Genomic DNA, 20,161 nt, shown 5'->3' on the forward strand with positions numbered 1-20,161 from the left:
GCCATGGCTGCGCCGGGGGGGGCGAGGGGCTGCCGTGCCTGGGGGAGCCACCGAGGATGGCCGGATCCCTGCCTGCCCTTCGGCACCGTAAGGCTGGTCCCACGGTGGGAGAGGTGAGGTCTGCCACCTCCGTCCCAGCCGCCTTCTCCCACCCACCCCGCTCCCCACGGCACCGGGGGGTGAGGTTCACGTTTTGGTGTGCGCCTCGTAGCCTTAAGGTCCTTGTCTATCTGCAGGTGAGGTGGCCTCTGGAGGTGCCTCCTGGAATTCTGTGCTGTTCTATCATCAACACAACTACCAGCTAATGTACCAGGAGCGACAGCTTTTCTTTCTAGAAGAGGGCAAGATTAATGACAATTTTCCATGCCCTGAATCTTACTGTTAGCCATTCAATGCATGTAGATAGCATGTGGTTTCCTATCTAATATTCTAATAGTCTGATATAGGTGTTGAATCTCCAACACCGACTGCAGCTTTCACTAAAGTGTGATAATGGTATCAGAGAATGTAGGCAGCAAAACCCACTGACGTTCGTCTATGGGTGCAGCTGTTCTGGCAAACGCTGAAGAACACTGAAGTGTTGCTATTGTGGTGTGCTGAGCTCCAAGAATAAGACTGGAATATCCTCATGACAGCAGTAGCCAGGCAGTGGAAACCCAGAAACCTCAGCAGCTGGCACCGATTTAGAAAACGGAGTGTCAAAATTGCATTTTTTTCCTGGCATTTTTGGAAGCCATGAGTTTGGAAGAGGAATGTGAGCAAATACAAATGCCTGACATGTTTGTGTTGGAAGGAATGTCAGCTAAAGAATAGGAGTAAGAGAAGTGCTACTTTGACCTAAGGAAGGAAGGACTGTCCTTCACGTCAGTGGAATTTGAGTGATAGAAAACCAGGTACCAAGCAGCTGAGAACTGCGTGTGTATGCATTATATTTGCAGATAATTTTACCTGTGCAGAATGGACTGAGCATCGTTCGAAGGAGCCATGCACTTCCAGACGCAGTGATTGGATCCAAGGTATGTTTTTCTTCTCTTTGAGCACTTCTGGGAAAATTTTGACGCTGCTGAGGACAATGACAAAAATAATTCCCAGGGGTTTGGTGGGGAGAGCCCCAGCTCACATTCTGTCCTGCCATGGTGCTGTGCAGCATGGACTTACCAGCATAGGGCTTGGCACATATTAGCCTCACTAGTCCAGGGTTACACTAAAGCTATTAAATGCTGATGCCTTGCAAAATCTTTTGGATCCGTCGTGCTGATGCCATGATAAATCCCTGGAGCGGCTGGCGTGCTGCTCGCTGGGTGTCTGTGCCCGGTGCTCTCCGGTCCTCGCCGTGCAGGGGAGTGTGGGCAGCTGGAGCCAGGGTCCAGCCATAATAAACCAGTGCAGTGTTTCTGAAGTAGCTCTTTTTTTGCTCAAAGGCAGCACATGATGCCCTCCGATGGTCTCCGAGCTGAATATTTTCATGTCTTTAGATTTTGCTTGTCCTGTGGAAAAGATGGTGGTTTTATCTTTCTCCATTTTATGTTGTGGGCATCATCCAGCTGTAATGAAATTCCCATCTGGAATCGTAATGGCTTAACTCAGTAAATCCAGTCCCAAACGTCCTGATTGTTTTGCAGTTTCTGAGTGCTTCCAAAGCTACACCCACTGGTAATTCCTGGCATTTCAAACTCAATATTTTAAACATCTTGTATTTTCCATTTTGATTCCAGTCAGGGGGAAATGATGTATGGCAGCTGATCAGATGACAGCTTGGTTTAAGTTATTGGCTGATACCTTTATTTGCGCACCAGCCTTGTGAAGATATTTTGATTGCGCTCCGCTTGAGCCAAATCCTGCCTTTGGAAACTTGTTCTTAGCCTCTGTGCCTTCCTGGAGCCAGCTGAGCCTGACGGCAGGATTGGGCACTGAGGGTGAAATAACTGGAAGACTTAATCAGTTATCTTCTAAGACATGGTTCCTGACCCATATCCCATGGGAAGCCGGGTCAGGAAATGCCATACCGTACTCTCATGTAAGTGGAGTGGTCGGTGCATCTCCCCAAACCACAGCTCTTCTGCTCCATCATCTTGCACCTTAGTGCTTCTATGGAGACTAATATCTGTAGGGATATGGGTGCTTTTGGGCTTGAATTAGTCATACCTTTTGTATTAAATAATGAGCCAGGAAGACATGGATCCCTGTTCGTGCTCCCACCTCATTCTCACAGGCAGAGTCCTTCAGAGCTATCGCTTACTGAGCGTTGCACCTTATTGCGCGATGTATATTTGTTTTTGTTTTAGAAAGAAGTGGTGAGGGATGACGTCTTCTGGGGTTATAACAGGCGCCGCATCCTTGACCGTCTGCGTTTGGATGGCAAGGTGGCCTACGTCACAGGCGGAGGGCAGGGAATTGGAAGAGCCTTTGCTCATGCCCTGGGAGAAGCCGGCGCTAAAGTAGCCGTTGTGGATCTGGTCCTTGCAAAGGCAGAAGTGGTGGTGTGTGAGCTCAGCCTCAAAGGTAAGCACGGGGCTGACCCGCAGGTCCTGCTGTACGTAAGCCGGCGCTGAGTGCCGTAACGGGCTGCTTTCCTTGTTCAGACCTGACCCTTTCTCTGCAGTGCAATTATCTTCCATCCAGCCCTGATGGGGAATAGGTTAGAGCGGAGGATTTTCAAGCAGCAAATACATGCCCTGGTCACAAAGCTTGTCCTGCCCAGGCTGGTTGTCAGCATTGTCTCAGCAAACAGTCATCAATATCACATCATCTGCGAGAGTTATTTATCAATATAAATTCAACCAGAGAGGCAAAGTGATCCAAACAAAATTCCTTGCCAAGAGTGCCCGAAGGAAACACAGCAGTGAGCCATGACTGACAGGGACAGAGAAGGGCCACCTCTCACAAATGAGATCCGTATAACCTGCATTGAACAAAAAGAGATGGTGTTCCTCGGAGTAAATCACGCAGCAGCCAAAGCACCTTGGGCTTCACTAAAGACGCACGACAGACATGGTCTACGAACTCATTAGCACGTACCCCCTCCCTGGCACCTCTTCCATACCTAATGTCTGGACTGTGAAGACAAAACCCCAAACCAAGGTAGAGGTATTGTCAGCCTAAATCTCTCATTGTGCCCTCAAATTGATGCGAAGTCGTTTTTTAAACCCTCGGCTATAGTTCTTTCAAACATGCATGCAAGGTCAGACATAGGAACGAAATACTAATAGACATAGTAACTAAAATCCCAAATAAGAGGTAAAATCTTCTACAAGCCACTTCTATTTTAGCAGTAAAACCAGAAAATGTAACATAAAATTGAATTTCCCCCTAGAGTAGTGCTAAACTGCAATTGTAAAGGGGAAAAAGAAAACTAGAAATATAATTTTAATGAGAAAAGAAAGGAAGTGTTACTCATTTTGTAATTCCTTTTGTGAGATTACAGCTGAGCCTTCTTCTGAGTTCAGTACTTCATTGCCGCTGAAGACGGAGCTTTACCCAGGAAATTTTCACATTCCCATTTGGATAAAGTCACCAGTATTTATTTCCACTCTGACTTCAGAAAGGGATCAGGCCATTGGAAACGATATTCTCCAGCAAAACCAGCCCCTGCAGATGTATTTCTATCACCCAGTCTCAATCAACTTCCTGAGGAAGGGGAGAGGAATGGTTCAGGTCTGGTTTTGATACCATCCTGAGCCTCCTCAGAGAACATCCTAAACAAAAAGTCTCATCCTGTACGATCCCAGCTCTAGTAAGCAGGAGACAACTCTACATGGAGTGTCAGTGTAACGGTTGAAGCTTTGATTGCTGGTCTGATCCCAAATAATGACCTAGAATAGAAAGTGTCCAGCTCCTATTACAAATTCTTGAGTCATCCAGTCCCTCCTTCCCTGAAGCTTTTCATTTTCTTATGCACTAAAGCCATATGGTCTTGGCACAAAGTAGCTGTGCCCTACAAGGTAACTCGCCTTTTGGACATTTTTTCACAGTGACATCCTGCATATCAAGTAGAGCTATTCAGATAGAAATGGGCTACTTGATAGAGCCGTGAGACTTTGGATGCCAACAGCCTATTTGAAAACTAACTTAACTTATCTCCAGGGCATTTTCAGTAGGAGTTTGATCATCCATCCTTCAATGGCTGCCCTACATCTCTGCTCCTTCACCGGTGGGCTGCAAGCCCGGAGGAGGTGGGGGGGTGTTACAAAATGCAGTCAGAGAGGTCACGAAGCATAGCAAATATTATTGCCGTCTAAAGTAAAGAAAATCTCGCTTCTCAGTCTTTACACATCTTTATCCTTTGAGGTCAAATATTCTCTATCAACTTGACCAGTGCTGCTGGTCAGGGCACATCTATTCCATCTCATGACGGTTTTTGAGGTTTCAAATTTATTGTCATTCCTTGTTGGAACAAACCCCAAACTTTGTAATGCTTTTGTGAAAGGGAATTATATCCAAATGCCCAATTTTGGAAAGGATGTGAAAAGGTCAGGTTTTCAATCTCTTTCTCTCCAGAGGTAACGAGAGAGTCTAGCCTGGACCTCAGAAGCTTTCCCTTGAAAACTTTTGTTGAAATCAATATGTTTCCATGAAACATTTTGGCTTCAAAGAAGTAACGTACTCTGTTGGAAATAAATTTTGACAAAAAGGTTCAGCTAGCTTTACTCTCAAAATATTCACATGAGTAAATTGAAGCAATCGTAGTATTAATACATATTTTTCCTGCTATAATAAGCACAAAGGAGCTGTGATTCTTCCCCCCCCCCCCGCCCCCCCCCCCCCCCTTCTTTGGTTGTGGATCTCTTACTCAAAGTTGGAAACGCAGTGCCCCAAGTCATTCCCATACTGATACTTTTTCAAAACATTTTGCTTAGCTTTCTTAAACCGGCTTTGCTTCTTATACCAAGGAGCCCTTTACTGTCTTTTGGGATGGTGCCATCATTTCATGATGAGTTTTAAACATCAGAACCTCTCTGATCTCGGTTTTAGCTTTGTTAGACAGCTGGGGTGTATGTCCCTTGGCTACAGGGGTCTTTGTTTTTAGATCCTGCGTGAATACCTTTTTCAACAGTTGCTAATGGATCCTGACAGAAGAACCAAAAATGATGAAACATAACCAAAAAATCCTAAGGGTTACCTTCCACTTCATACCCCTCTGTCTTCAGGGGGAATCGCTGCCTGTACCTTAAGGGAAGAATTAGTCTGATGGGATTTTTAGAGTGTGCATTTTCACTGTAAACTATGCAAATGCCTTCCCCACAATGTCACTTCTGATCTTCTTGTCTATATGCAACATATGACTTCCATTTATACTGAGAGACCAGAGATGAAGCTTGTGACGGGGGGGGCCATCTTCATGTCCCCTGCAGAAGGGCACCTCGGGCAGATTCGGCACATGGATGTCTCTCCAGCATGGAGCCTCTGGGCTCCTCTCCTGCCCCTCTCATCACACAACTGCCTCCGTGAGCATCACAGAACTAAACTGAGGACCGTAGAGATGCACTGGCACCATCATGCACGTAGCAGCATGGTCATGGGTTGGGTTTCTTACCTCTGGTTGAGACTACAGATTTTAAGCTATCTTTTCATGGTTTGTTTTATTTATTATTTTTAACAGATGGTTTGGGGGGACAGTGGAGAGACAGAGAGTGGATTTTATTCCTCTCTCAGAGTGCGGGGATATCAGCTGAATTGATTAAGGTCAAGTGTGGGACTCTGGTTTGAAGTGAGCGTGCCTTCACTGCTTCTTCGCTAGATACTCACGCGTGGCACCTTTTGTGCTGTTTTTGTGAACTATTGGATAAGATGAAGCCATAAATGGGGTGAGAGTTGGAGGGCAGGTGAAGAGCCTCATTCTGTTACCATTGGTAACACGCACCCATTTTGACTGTAAATTGAATAAGAAGGATTGCAGCAGCTCCCTGTACGTTACATGTCTTGATAACAATTAAGAGGAGCAACGGGGACTGTCTGGCTCTTCTTATTCTTTCAGCGTATTTAGCATAAAACCTGTGATAAAATAAGAAGTCTTGTTTTGTAGGAGAGTGTGCATTCACTTTTGGAGGTGGCTGCATTATGGGTTTGCCCTTTTCTCCCATGGAGAGCAAGGGGACCGTGGCAGAGCTGAAGGCCAGAGGGGACACGAGGTCCCACGGTCCGGCATGGGGAGCACCCCAGACCAGCATCACCTCGGGGCGTGCGTTCTGGCAGGCTCCTGGAGGCTTTGGACATCAAGGGAAGCTCTTCCATCCGAAAGCCTCTTTCCTGTCATTTTCTTCAAAAATCACTGGGCAATTGTTGGTTTGCCTTGCTTTCATGGAAGCCTCCATCTCAAAGCTTCGTTTGGGGAGAGGCTTCTCCAATTCTTCTAGGATAGGCTTAAGGCTTCTTTTAAGTTTTTTATTATAATGATCTAAAAGACGGACCAATAGGGAATACATTTTCCATTTAAATAGAAGTAAAAAATTTTGCTTTAACAGCTGTAACTTCCTACCTGGGCACTGTTTGCTTGCAGACTGCTGATCTATGGTCCAACCCCAGTGGCTGCCTCCCTCCTTGTGAGTTAAGACCCATTTCACCACAGCCCTTACTGGTGTAGCCTTGTTAGACTTTCAGGATGGGTGTAATCCTATTGGCATCAGGTGCCTCAGTAGGCTGCTTATTTTGTTTAATAATAAGGGTATTTAAAGCTGATTTTCATAGTAAATTTAATGAAGATATGTACAGATCAGCACTGGTGCAGAAGTCAATGCCTGGATTTTTCTAGGAAAAAAAGCCCAACTATTGCATGTTTCAATTCCAGTAAATCTCTTAACTTCTGAATGTTTGTGTTATACTGGTGGTGTGATTTGCGATGAATAAGGCCAGGCACCGTGACTACCATACCTGTGACCCTGCAGGTATTCCCAGTTAGCTCCCACCTAAAACTGGTTTGATTCTGTCTGCGGCTCCAAGCTGTCCGGATGCCGTAGTTCATCCAGAGAGCACGTTTTGGACAAACTGGTTTGATTTCTGCAGCATCCTGGGGGGGCATCTGGCCTAAACACCATCTACATCTGAGCAAATGAAAGAGTCCTTGGCTTTACCTTGCTCCTGAGCACCCACCCACGAGTGATGCTGGTCTGTGGAAGCTGCAGTTGAGGGTTTGGACAGAAGATGGTGCAGTGTTCAAAGCTTCGTCCTGCTGGAGTGGCAGCCTCCACTCTTACCTCGGGTTTGGCTTTGCCTCCAAGAAGCAAACCTCGCACCAGTTAGCAACTTTAATAGCAGTATCACTATAACAAGCACCTATTTTGCTCCTATTTGTGGAGCGATGACTTAAGGTGGCACATATATACGTCAAATACAATATATAATATGAATTAACAAATAAACATAACATAGATTTTTTTTTTTTTTCTTCCTCTATGAATTCCCGTACTGACTTCATCACTCTCATTTTAATGCAGGGATTAAAAGCATCGCCCTCGCAGCAGATGTAAGCAAACCCAAGGATGTGCAAAGGATTGTGGATACAATCGTAGCTCGCTGGGGCACAGTTCACATTGCATGCAACAACGCGGGAATCAATATGAACTCGGCAAGCGAAGATACTTCCCTAGAAGAATGGGACAAAACTTTTAATGTTAATTTACGAGGATTATTTTTGTGCTGCCAAGTAAGCGTAAAATGCTGTACTGGTTTGTTTTGCAAATGGGTAACAATTTTCTAAGCATTTACTTTACCAAGATTTAATAACAATTTATTACTAATTATCACAATAAAATTGATCCTAGTTTTGGTGGAGTTAGGGAGAGATTTGCTTTATAACAATTACAGATTTTGGTCAATATTTTCAAAAGCAGCTGGTACTTACTGGCTGCCCAAGCCCAGTCATTTAAGAATGACCAGATGTTTTTTGGACAGTAGTTATTTGACACATTCTGAAAACCAGAAAGCTGTGGGGGGCCGCTCCCAACATTAGTGATTATTTTGAAAAAATATTGCCAAAAGTGAAGAGGGTCTGAAATGGCAATGGGATTTTTCCTACATCAGCCATTTTTATACCAAGTTTTTATATCGAGTGCTTAAAAAAAATGTGTTAGCACATAAACTCTTCTGAAAAGTGAAGACTAATTTATTATCATGTCATTATTAGCACAATCACAAAAAGGGTCACTGGTCTTTCCTTTAATTTCTGTCACAGGCTGCAGGCCGCATTATGCTGAATCAAGGATATGGGAAGATAATTAACACAGCATCTATGGCAAGTTTAATAGGTGAGTGATGAGAGCTAACAGTTGTGCTTCAGAATCCATATTTTAATTACTACCGATGCTATTTGAATCAATTAAACCTGTATTGGGAAGGAGTAAATCACTGACATTTTGTATTAGAGGAAATGTACTACAAAATTTTTATTGATACCATTTTTCAACATTTATCTGTTCTCTATGTTTTAGAGCACTTATTACTTTTTATAGAAGAGGCGGAGTCACCTCCTCTGACTCCGATGCACTGATGGCACAGGAGAGGTGCTGGTGCACTCCCCAGGAATTTCAGGCAAACGCGTTTGAGTGCGGCAAGCTGTGCCTCCGTGATGTTTACAAGCCACCTGAAAGCTTTTGTGCTGGTTTTTGCCCCGGTACCCGCGGGTTTTATTTCATTATCATTGCCAACAGGTGTCTCCACCAACGCTGCTGAATCAGCAGTGTCGTCAAAAGCGCCAATAAACCATTGTAACATATGGAATGAAATCCCTACTGCTGAGCTAATCTGGAAGGCAGTTACATGCTGGTGAACTGAGGCCCATGTAACAAAAATTGATCAATTACACAAATTAAGCATAGCCCTTTAGGAATTTATTTTATTGGTCTGGACATCTGTTGCAGTATTGTCCGAATCCAAAAATCAAATGGTGCCTTGGGTTGCCAAGTTAGGCAAGAAAATCTAGTAGCTATAAAAGTACAACTGAAAACTCCTGTATTAATATCATGTCCATCTGCTGAATGTTACATAAATATGCAGTCCTTTTATTTTCCTTGGGAATAACATTTATTTTTACTGTGCCCAGTTTGACATTCTGTGACATTCTGCTCCGTTTATTGCACAGTAACTTTAAATGTTTCTTAAAAAATGCATTTATAATGTTGTTGTTAATCTTTTTTTTCAAGTGTCTTTACCAGCTGTTTTACTTATGCTTAAACACAGGCACCATCCCTCTGCCCCAGCTTTGCAGACTTACAGAATCTCCCAAAGAAAAATAGTTTTGAAAAGAATGTAAAGCTTTAAATTTCAAATGCCCAAGACTTTTTCCTTTTTTTGTGCTCTGCCCTGCACAGTGGGGCTCTGGTCTGGGCTTGGGCTGTCACCATCCACACCCTCGTCGCAAAGCAAAATTTACTGGGAAGTATTCCACCCTAGGGAAAGTCATGAAGCTCTGGAAACTGGCACCAGCTGGGGGTCTGCTTGTGCGGCACACTGCTCCCAATCTTGCTCTTGCAGCCCAGAAGTGCTCTCCAGTGCTTGAGGAGAGCTATATCCCAGCTTCTCCATCAGGTCTTGGCACAGTTCTGATGAGCCGGGAGGTGATGCCGTTCCACCGCGGCATCCATCCCAGCCCCAACTCGGGGCTGCACCTCCTGGCCTGGCATGTCAAGTCCACTGAGACCCACGCGGGAATCACGTTTGAGGGTGGTGTCGGTCCTGGAGCAGGAACAAACACTGGAAAGCAACCCTGAGAGCAGCCTGGAAGGGTCATTGCAAGATGCATTTAAATGTCATTGAAAGTTAAGGCATGCTAGGCCAGAAGTTAAGAGACGAAGAGATGTGTTTACCTTCTGAACCTGTTTGAATCTTGGCATTGAAAAAATCTAGTAGTTATAAAACTACGACTGAAAACCACGATGTTCATATCATGTCCATCTGCTGAATGTTAAATAAATATGTTGGTTGGTTGGTTATTTAAGTATGTTGGCCAACTGGCATAGTATGAAATGTTTCTAGAAATAGTTAGGGGATATTTTTTTTTTTTTTTTTGGTAGGTTGAGTCCTTCCTCAGAGATAGAGGAAAATGAGGAGACACTTAGCAGGATAGGGAGGTTTTTGTTTGTGATTTTTCCAGATACACTGCTCAGAATCAGCTTTAATTAATTGAAGATAAGCTGCGTACATTTTGCATATGTGCATTTTGATTCTGGTATTTCACTGGAATTATTCCAGACGTACGTTTCAGCAGCGGAGACGAGGCTGCTGCGGCTCTGCGATTTGCACAGGTGTAACTCAGATCTGTAATTTTTGCAGTGAATATCTTTAGTGGTAAGTGGTCTGGTCTTCTCTATCTGTGTGCACCTCTCATTGACATTACACGGCTGCTTCCAAGTCAGGCTAGAAGCCTTATGCACCGAACAAGGTTGCAAAAACATAGTGTCAGGTGTTTAAAATGTAATGCAGCTGATGTTGGCAGCGTTTTTATCTGCTTGCCTCCCGTCTTCTCCGTCTGAAACAGGAGTGAGCGTCCTCGCTTCCCAGACGCCCTATAAATTCGGATTTTTTTGGTGACGCTGCTGGAGGCACAGCTTTATTTACAAGCTCTAGCCCCGTTTTGTATGAGTTTGAAGGGTCGCAGATTTGCTCTTCTGTCTATAAGAGACCACCTTAGGTGAGGGCAGAGGAGGCAGCGTGGGGTGCTCAGCTGCAGAAAGCCCACCCAGCGCCAGAGCTTCGCAGCGCCCGTTGCCGCCTTCTTAAGCTCTTCCCGTTCAGAGGGGCCAAGTGTCTCAGGAGGGGGGAATTTCATCTTCTGAATAACCTTCCTTAGATATTCTTAGGAAGACAAAAGCATTTACATGGAAGGACTCTTGAAAACCCTGCCTCAGCACCCACCCCAAATCAGAAAGCTGATTCTGATAGCTTGCAGCAACTTGCTGTTCTCACCCACGTGTGCTAGAGGTGCAGAGCCGGTGCCAAAACTCTTATCCTCTTAGCAAACGCCAAATGATTTATCACAAACAGACATGTTTGGAAAGTTTAGCAAAGAACCGCTTTTGGGAGGTTACAAGGTTAACTACCGAAGTTGTATGTAACTTGGAGCTGATGCGTGGCAATTAATCAAGAAATTACGTTCCGTATCTTTTCGAGAACCCACACGGTGCGCTGCGTCTGGGGGGCAACAGGCACACGCAGAGGACAAAGCGGTTCTGCTGGTCAAAATGCGAATTGTTTCATATTGAACAAAAAATGAGCGCAGAAAAAATGCTGGCAGAGGGGGGCCGTGGTGTGAAATGCTCCTTGTAGCAAGCAAAGGGCCTCTGAATTCTGACCAAACCTTCAGCACATGCAGAAAAAAAGAAACACTAATTGTTGCTCCCATCATGTGTGTGCTTTAAATCTACTCACAAACATCTATGTTCAAGGCAAAGGTCTTTGTTCCCATGCTCAGTAATTTGCAGCAGGGCTTTTGGCTCTTTCAGACTTTGGATAACTCAATTTGTTATCATCTTCTTTTCGCCCTTTAAATTGACATACTCAAAACCAACAGTTTTAGTCAATAAAAGCAAGAGTGGATATGTTGGGATTCCATGGATGGCAGCGATCTAGAACTGATGCACCGGCTTAACTTAATAAATTAAGACCAATTTAATGCCATCTACCAGTGCCGCTTACGTGCTTTTATCAAAATGCTGTGGAGTTTGCCTGCTGTACCTTGCACAAACGCAGCGATTCACTTTCTTCCAGGGTTCAACGTTACCTAACCCCGCAGGCTACAATTGCTTGCCTTTGTGATTACTGATATTTAGCACTGATTTTCCCCACTCTCCCTCCACGAAAGAGTCAGCAACTCAGCGCCGCTCAGTACCGATACGATGCTAATGATGGATCAGCGCTTTGCGCTGGATTTGTTTAACGAAGTCGTAACGGCAGCCAGAAAAGTCCGAGAAGAGCCACTTTGTGGGTGTAAATCCCAACAGCTGGACCGACTCGGTTGGACTCCTGTGGGTTTAAAGCACTTTGCACCCACTGGGGATTTGTCCTTAAGTAGCTTTCCCGGGAACACTGCGAGTGTGCGAGCTGGCGGAGGGGCAGAGCCACCCGAGCACGCAGCGCTAACAAGCTTGAACATTGTAATTAGCAAGCCGATCATTTTCCCTCTCTGACTGACATGTGACATCTCTGAAACATTTTTCAAAAGCTTCAGGTTTTGAAAGTGGTGGGTGTTCTGAATTTTTGGGACGCACCTGCGCTCAACAGCCACACAAACACTGATTAGATAATATGATGTGTTTGTTCAGACTATGGGTAATTTAAAAATTAAGGAGAATAATTTGTTCCAAGAAGCTATATATAATATAATATGTTATATAAAATCTGTTACACACTTATATCACATTTTATATTATATTATTTATATTATATTATATCATATTATGCTATATTTTATTAGTACTACCATATACAAGTATTTTGTATATAAACATACATATGTGTATAATATATGAATGTGCGTGTCTATATATGATTATTTCTCTTTCTGAGAAGCAGTCAAATATTACAGATGTATGTTTAATACATTGGGTTTGGCTTTGCCCAAATATGGAACCTTTTAAATTTCTTTATTACTTTTTCTTTTTCCCCTCCATTTTTTTCCAGTATCCCAGCTGCTAAGGCAAAAATTTTAGATGGCAAAACACAGATTTAGATTTTTTTGTGTTGTGGGTGGCTAAATTCTTGTTGCTCCCTGCCTAGTATCAGGGAAAACGGAAAATAGTTCATCTCAATGCAGGGAATTGTCCATGTAGTGCCTAAGCTATCTTCATTTGTGGAGAATAATTTTCTATTTCTGAATCCTTTCTAGTCCCACACCCGCAGAAGCAGTTGGCGTACAACGCCTCGAAAGCCGGGGTCGTAAAATTAACACAGACATTAGGAACCGAGTGGATTGACAGAGGAGTAAAAGTCAACTGCATTTCCCCGTAAGTAAAATGTAGTCTCATTTTGAAAGTACAAAGAGAACGAAATGTTCTAAAAAGCTCAGATGAACAGTATCTCGGCAAATAAAGTTTCTAATTAGCAGGTGGATTGCATCCCTTTTTATGTTGTCTTTTCCTTAACAAAGGTTTAAATACTTAGAACCAAGCCTGCTCTGTTGCTGTGTATACTCAGGGATTTAAGAAGAGGTTTTAGCATTTGATAATAGGTTTTCCAATAACGTGAAGGGTAGTTTTTAGCATTTCTCTTCCAGATGAAATATTTCCTTAGTCTGTCCAAGCCTTCTGCGGTTAAAGAAAAGGCTTTTGACACTTAATAGACAATACTTCTTTCCCTTTTTTACTTGAGACAAATATATAGGCACTTTAAAAGCCACATTGTACTGCTGTAATTGAGATACTGTTCAGTTCTGACAATCACAGGAGGCCAGGTGTAATTTTGTAAATATATATATATATATGTATATATATTTATTACAAGTTGCATTTTCCTCATTTTTAGAGGCTTAAAGGTGTATGTTTCATTTTATGGTATTTATTCACAAAGAAGAGTTTTCTTGCCGCATACACTTTTTCTCTTCCTGTTTCTCACACACATACCCAACACGGTCATTTTATTAAACAATTAACGGTGCATGATAGTGCTAAGCAAAAACCCAAGTGGATAGTGTTAATTGGAAGCGGTCAAATTCTGTAGACCATTGAAGTCAATCAGAGTAAGCAAGAAGGGCAGGATTTTAACCCAGGAGTTAAACTGTAATAACGAAGATATAATGTATATCAAATCAGGAAAAACAAATTACATATTTTAATCCACAAAGTGGAGTAAAAAAAAAATATATCAGAGAGCTCAATGGCAAGTGCCTCTGTTTTTACTGTGGGTCTGCTCTCAACTTCCTTGTGCTAGCTGTCTTCCTTATGATTATTTATTACTAATTATACCAGTGACTCCAGCCGTCGCTCTGTGTGATCCACAGATTCTTTAAACAGCATTTTACTTTATAATGGGATTTTCCCCATGCCAATGCTATCAGCTCTGCAATAGTGTTCTCACGACTAGTGCTAGTGAATTTACACTGGCTTTTGGGAGCCGGGGAAGATGAAGGGAATTAGGGAAGCTCAGTAGAACCTGGCAGGAACTGTATCTGAAAACTCATGGGTAATCTTTACCAACAGAGGTGGGATAGTAGTGCCGTATTCACAGCAATCACGGATAAGGAAGCTCTTATATGAGGATTTACCCATTTCTAGAACGTTTACATAAATTTAAAAAATATCCACCGAATGATCAAAACTCAGTGTTTTGTGTAAGTTGGAAGCAGACACTCATACTTGAAGTTATGTTTCTGGAGGCAGTTGTCAGAGCATGGAGAAAAGATAGTCGTGCCTCTCTTCTTCTACTTTTCAAGCCAAAATGGGGTTGCATTTTGATCATCCCTACCTGTCTTAAACAACAGCTCAGAGCTCAAAATCCTGTGACAGGGAGGGAAGGTTTGCTTTGCAGAGGAATAGCCAGAAGGAGCGCACAGAGGACAAATGCTTTTGCTGTCTTTAATGTCCCCCGTCCAGGACAGAGCAGTCCCGGCCCCGGACCGAACCGCTCCGGGAGCCGGGCAAAGTTTTCCTCCTGGCAGTCCAAAGTTTTGGCCGAGACCCTTGTGCCGGGCTGCCCGGGGAGCAGCGGGTACCGTCCCAAGGAAGGAGCCTACAGTGGTTCGTGTAGCTCAGATCCCTCCTCACCGCAAGCAAAACCCAGATACGCTTGAGAGCGAACAAATATTCACGTTTACCCTGCTGCCTCTATGAGATGTGAACCTGTGTTTCAGTGCAGATTTGGACCCATCCCCAGAACTGTGGACCCCACCGGTCTCGTTGTTGTGTCTCTTGATGTGACTCACCGAGGCATGGGGGCATCTTCAACCCTTGTGTACCCAACACGGGGTAGTAACCTCAATGCAACTCATAGCCGTCAGAGTACTTCGCGGGGCTGAAAAATGTCCCAAACGCACAAGTCTTTCTGAGCACGGGTGTCCACCCCAGCACGTAGTCATCTTATAAGAGGAGGGCATCTTGAGGAGCGTGAGGAGCACAGGGGTGAATATACAGGGTGTGATGGTACCGAAGATAATATCTGGATAAGTAAAATATGTAAGTGTGTCCTTAAGTACTTTGCCCCTCCCACTCACACTTGCATTAATGCTTTAAGGCACTCTCAGCCTACCTCTGTCTGACGCTCCAAACACTCCAGTCTGGCCTTAAACATTATTTCACCACGCAAACCTTTTGGCCTTTTTTCCCTCTCCCTATCTGGTCACTTTTTATCAACTTAATTTCTTAATGAGTGCATAAAACTTATGCAGAGCAATGCATAAAAGTTATCAATGCATAAAATGTTATGGCGCAGTCCTCAGGATAATTTATTGCATTTATAAAATTGAAGAGTCAGGCTTCTCCGGCTGGCCAGGCGAGCCTCATGCCCACGAGGAGAAGGTGGCCAAGACCCCCTGGATGTTTTGGCTGACTTTGCCTGTTGCTCCATGCAGCAGCCAAGCGTCTCCGTGTTATCGAGGATACCGCGCCCAGCCCTTCTGCCACCACCTAGTGCGATTCCTTCGTAGCCTGCTGCGCAGCCGATGCCGTGCAATACGAAGAAGGCGCTGGAGTCTTCTTGACCGGGACGTGGGGGTCAGCCTGCGGAGGGGACCCGGGTGTGAAGAGGGACTTTTACAGAGCACTGCCTGGCAGCTGATGCCTGGGTGCCCACGGGGTAGTTTAGTCCCTTTTCTGGTCCCTGCCTACGTGCAGCGCGTTGGGTGCGATGGAGCAGGGCTCTTCTGAGGGTCTCTGGTTTTTGGCACGTGCAGTATTAGAACTTTTTCGTAGCTGTTGCACTGAAACAATGTCCGTTTTGGGGGCTAATTGTATCTCCCTGCTCGATTTGCAAGTCATAAAATGCTGTAATGTCATGACTTTGGGGATGGGCGGCTGGAAGTTGATCTTCAGCTCAACCCACAGCCGCAGCCAGGGCAGCTTTCGGAGACCCAGTGAAACTCAGCACTCCCAGGGGCTGCTGGGCTGCAGGGATTTGGGTTTGGGCTGCGATGAGCAAAGAGGCTTTGTCTCCCGCATGCCTGCCTTGCTCCCCTGGGATGGTACGGAGGCAGCCGTACGGTGCTCTACCAGGTTTTTAGCCCGGTGGGTGCGAGGACTCAGAAAGCAGGTAGGGTGGGATCACTGCAGATTTGGGGTGTACCCCATCATGGGGGCAGGAGATGCAGAGCTGGCAGGAGAAGGAGCACCCCAGCATCCCCTGAAGGTGTCCCAATTAAGCAGCATTACTATCCCCATTAAGCAGCAGTCGTTGCTGGTAAGTATCTTTGGACTTAAATCTTAATTCCGTGGGAGATGTCCCAATTAAGTGGATCTTGTGATTAAACACTTCCTGATTAAGTGGAGTGTACTTAACTCATTCAAATTAATAACTCATCTGAAAGAAATCAAGTTACACACAGATGGAATCTTTTTTTCCTCTCATTTGGGGATTGAGCGCACATAACAATTCCAGTTAAGTATCTGGTAAGTGATATTTTTCCTAATGTGTCTCTCGAAGTGGAAATGCTTTAGGCAATTGTGTTTTTTTTGTTGTTGGGGTTTTTTTTCCTAATGTCTCGAATTGTCCTGTGTGTCAATAATGAAATATTGATGCTCATATCTAACATTAAGGAACCAGCAGTTTGATATTACATTGACATGCAACAGAAAGTACTGATAGGCTCAGCACTGCATACGAGATGAGGTAGGGAATTAATGCATTGGCAGTTGTCTTTGCTGGAACTGGTTAGAAGCCAACTAAAATCTGCCTAAAAGGGTTCGACAACATTAAATTGCCCAACTTGGCACCAAAGCTTTCCCAGAAGATGTGTAGTATCAATGACATGCCTAATATTTATAGTGCCATCAGTATGTGTGTTTGCAACTTTTAAGTTTTGTGCTATATTTTTTTCTCATTTATATAACAAAAATTTGTAATGAAGTTTTGTTACGTATCTAAATTTTTGCTACTTGAAGTGAACCTAAAGAAAGGCCCAGCGAGAGGCACAGTGCTGTGATTTACAGGTTGCAGTGATCAGACCAAAGATCGTTTTTCCAAACAGATTGAAAAATGTCCTCTTTTCAGCAAAATCTGTTGTGCTGGAGGACTATGTGTCGTACTCCCTAATCTGCATTCTCTTGTGGTTAAAACAGATATGTAAATTAAAAAAATTATGAAATCACATGGATTTTATTCTGATCTCTGATAGTGTAAAGCCAGAATGATTATGTTGATGGTTTTGTAAGCACGGTGAGAGGCACGTAAGGAAAAGGAGTCCAATGTATTTCTCGTCTGCTGCTCAAAGCATGTTTCTCGCTGAAGAAAACCAGTTATCGAGGAGTTTGGGAGAGCAAGAGGGAGGGCAGGGGTCTGTGCTTGGGGGAAAGAAGTGAACTGTCTGCAGTCCTATACTGGAATGTGTTTGATTTTATTACATTGCCAGAGCTTAAGTGACCTGCATCGCTCAGTGTTTCTGAACTGCTCTGGTGTTTATTGACAATTACAATAAAAAATAAAGCTGATATTTAAATCCTGCCTGCTTAGTGAAAACAGAAATGTTTGGGGGGGAAGTCTGAATTAGTTCCACTTTGTAACAGAGTAAATAGCAGATTTCAGCCTTCATTTAAAACAAAAGGTAAATCTCATACCCAGAATCCAGTGTGTCTCAAAAAATTATTTCCTTGGAAGTATAAATTGGGATGCCGATGAAGTTTCAGAACAAAACGGGTATTTTTATACTTTGTTCATTTCATATTTATCACTAGCTTGTTTGCTAATTTTCATTTGCAAGAGGCAATTCTTCCAGCTAACTGGCTGCCTCAATGGGCCACTGATTTCTTTGAAGTGACAGTCTGTAAATATGCATAAAAAAGAGATGCAATTAGCGTGTGTGTGGTTCAGTGCAGCCTGATTTCATTGGCAAGTTTACCCACAGTGTTGATAAGCTACATTATCTAGAAAATTGGCCGCTGAAAAACAGCACCTCTGATTGCCAGCAAAGGTTCCAGATAACAGGGTGCTGAAGAGAAATATAATTGAGGTTGAATATGTTAACCAAGGTGTCACATGCTCCTTAGAAGCGCTAATTTATCAGCATGTTGGAATTTTTATTAACATTTGGAATGCATTTCTACCACACTAATGAAGTGGAATTGGCAGTTCAGGTTTTAGTTATTGTCATTTCTGAGAAGTTAAATGTAATTTCTCGTTAGACACAGTTATGTAAATATATTTGTTCAGGGGTTGAAAAAATTATACATTTTGCAAAATACAAATATGTTGTTAAGGAGGAGTATGACAAATCAGTCGCAGTTAAAGTCATAAAAGCCAGCCAAACGTTCGCCCTGCATTGTGCTTTCTGGAGCATCACTCATTTTTAGGGCACCTGAAGAAAATTAACTTAGCAGAGTTTTAATAAATGGTGTAGTCGCTCATTAATGTAAAAGAGGCAAGACAGAGAGATGCGGTGTGATTTGTCGGGGTATTGGTTTAAGGGGTATCGCACCGTGCTTATCTTTGCTTCTCCTTTTTTGTGTGGAAAGGGTCCGGTGCCCAGAAGGGCACTGGCTTTTGTTTCCCCTGGTTTTTGACATACGGGAAGTTGGGCTGTTTTCAGTTTCTCGGCTGTACACAAACACGCCGCGTGACATTATGCTGCGAAGCGATGAGAAAAGAAATGGGTAGAAGGATGACAGTTCCCAAAGGCCGTGACAGACCCGGTTCAAGGCGCTTTCGGTTCCAATGCCACGCTTGTTTTCTGTAAAAAAATTTAAACTAGCGATGACAACGAGTAACCTGAAAGTAAGGGGATGCTGCTATTAGCTAAGAAGATAGTACGTGTGTCCTCACTTTAAAGAAAACCTGTAAACCTGCCCGGCGGTGGCGAGAGGCAATAGGAAAGAAGCGCTACCGAAGTTTGCACCGTGGCTTTCAGCAGAGGCAGAGCGGGTCTGACTTGCGCATCTCCCTTGTGCTATTCCACGGTTTTTCTTCCAAATTAACCTCTCAAAAACCTCTAAGGGCCGCCTTTCCTTCCGGGGAAAACCCTGTCCTAAACTCTTGGTGGTTGTGCTCTCATGGCAGGGGCATCGTGGACACGCCGCTCATCCGCTCCAAGGACCTGCGGCCGCTGGTGCGGCGCTGGCTGGAGGACATCCCCGCCGGGAGACTGGCTCGAGCCACCGACCTGCAGGCTGCCGTCGTTTATTTGGCCTCCGAAGCCTCGGATTACATGACGGGTCATAATCTGGTCATCGAGGGCGGCCAGAGCCTGTGGTAAGGGGCGTCCTCCTGCCTCCCCTCTCAGGGGTATAGGTCACACTGGAAAGTGCCGGTTAGAGTTTAGCTCAGTCCCGGTTTTGGCCTGTGCGGCTACGTGGCCAGCTAATATGGAACGATCGTTTTTTTTTTTCTTTTGGGTGTTGCTTTGGAGACTTGTATAATAAAATAAGAAAAAAAAAAAAAAAGGAAAAAAAAGCGCAATCTTTCATCTTCAACATTTTCATGTTTTTTCACTACGCGTTCAGATTTCTGTTAAATTAGTATTTAATGATACAAAGGCACATTTACTGCAGTGAAATTTGGCTATTACTTAGTTTAACAGGGGGCATTTTTAAAGCAATCAGTATTAGCTGGTCTGTGTAGTATATTGTTCTTAGGCGATTTTTTGTATTCAAGTTGTTCCAGTGACATCTATGAGTGGTGAAAAACAGTTGGATGTAGTGTTAAAAAAAATAAATTAGTTCATTGCATTTGAACCTGAATGTTGCCATTTTATATTTACTGGTGTTCTTAGTTTTTAACTGTGTTTATACAAACACCCACATAAATGCCCCTGAAAGAAAAGTACTGCACTTAACAGAGAATCATGGTTGGTAATTATAATGGCTCTAATCCAAAGCCCATTGAGGTAAGTGGAGACTGCTCATATACTTTAAGTTAAACCCATGTATAAATGTTGATACAACTGGGTCTTTGTTTTCCTTGATAGGCAGATGTAAGCAAAGGTCGTCTTCCAAATAATTTTCTTTCTCCCGTAAAAATCTGAAGACAAGTCTTGGGTGTAAATCAAGGCCAGCTCAAATGGTACCGATACAGTTCTGTCGGCTGAAGAGCTCATTTC

At 43.7% G+C, this 20,161-nt stretch overlaps 1 protein-coding gene across 1 annotated transcript in view; it reads left to right on the forward strand.

Moving 5' to 3' along the window:
* The window catches only part of LOC126049929 (uncharacterized), a 35,766-nt gene extending 16,448 nt beyond the window's left edge, over positions 1-19,318 (forward strand). Inside the window, exons 6-12 of the mRNA XM_049827059.1 lie at positions 939-998; positions 1,385-1,399; positions 2,286-2,502; positions 7,431-7,639; positions 8,168-8,240; positions 12,815-12,932; positions 19,123-19,318. Coding sequence (XP_049683016.1) covers positions 939-998; positions 1,385-1,399; positions 2,286-2,502; positions 7,431-7,639; positions 8,168-8,240; positions 12,815-12,932; positions 19,123-19,318 — 888 coding nt within the window. The remainder of the gene's footprint in view (positions 1-938; positions 999-1,384; positions 1,400-2,285; positions 2,503-7,430; positions 7,640-8,167; positions 8,241-12,814; positions 12,933-19,122) is intronic.
* The last annotated feature ends 843 nt before the right edge of the window (positions 19,319-20,161 follow it).

The sequence above is a fragment of the Accipiter gentilis genome, chromosome 23 (genome assembly GCF_929443795.1).
Source record: "Accipiter gentilis chromosome 23, bAccGen1.1, whole genome shotgun sequence".
Lineage (NCBI taxonomy): Eukaryota > Metazoa > Chordata > Aves > Accipitriformes > Accipitridae > Astur > Astur gentilis.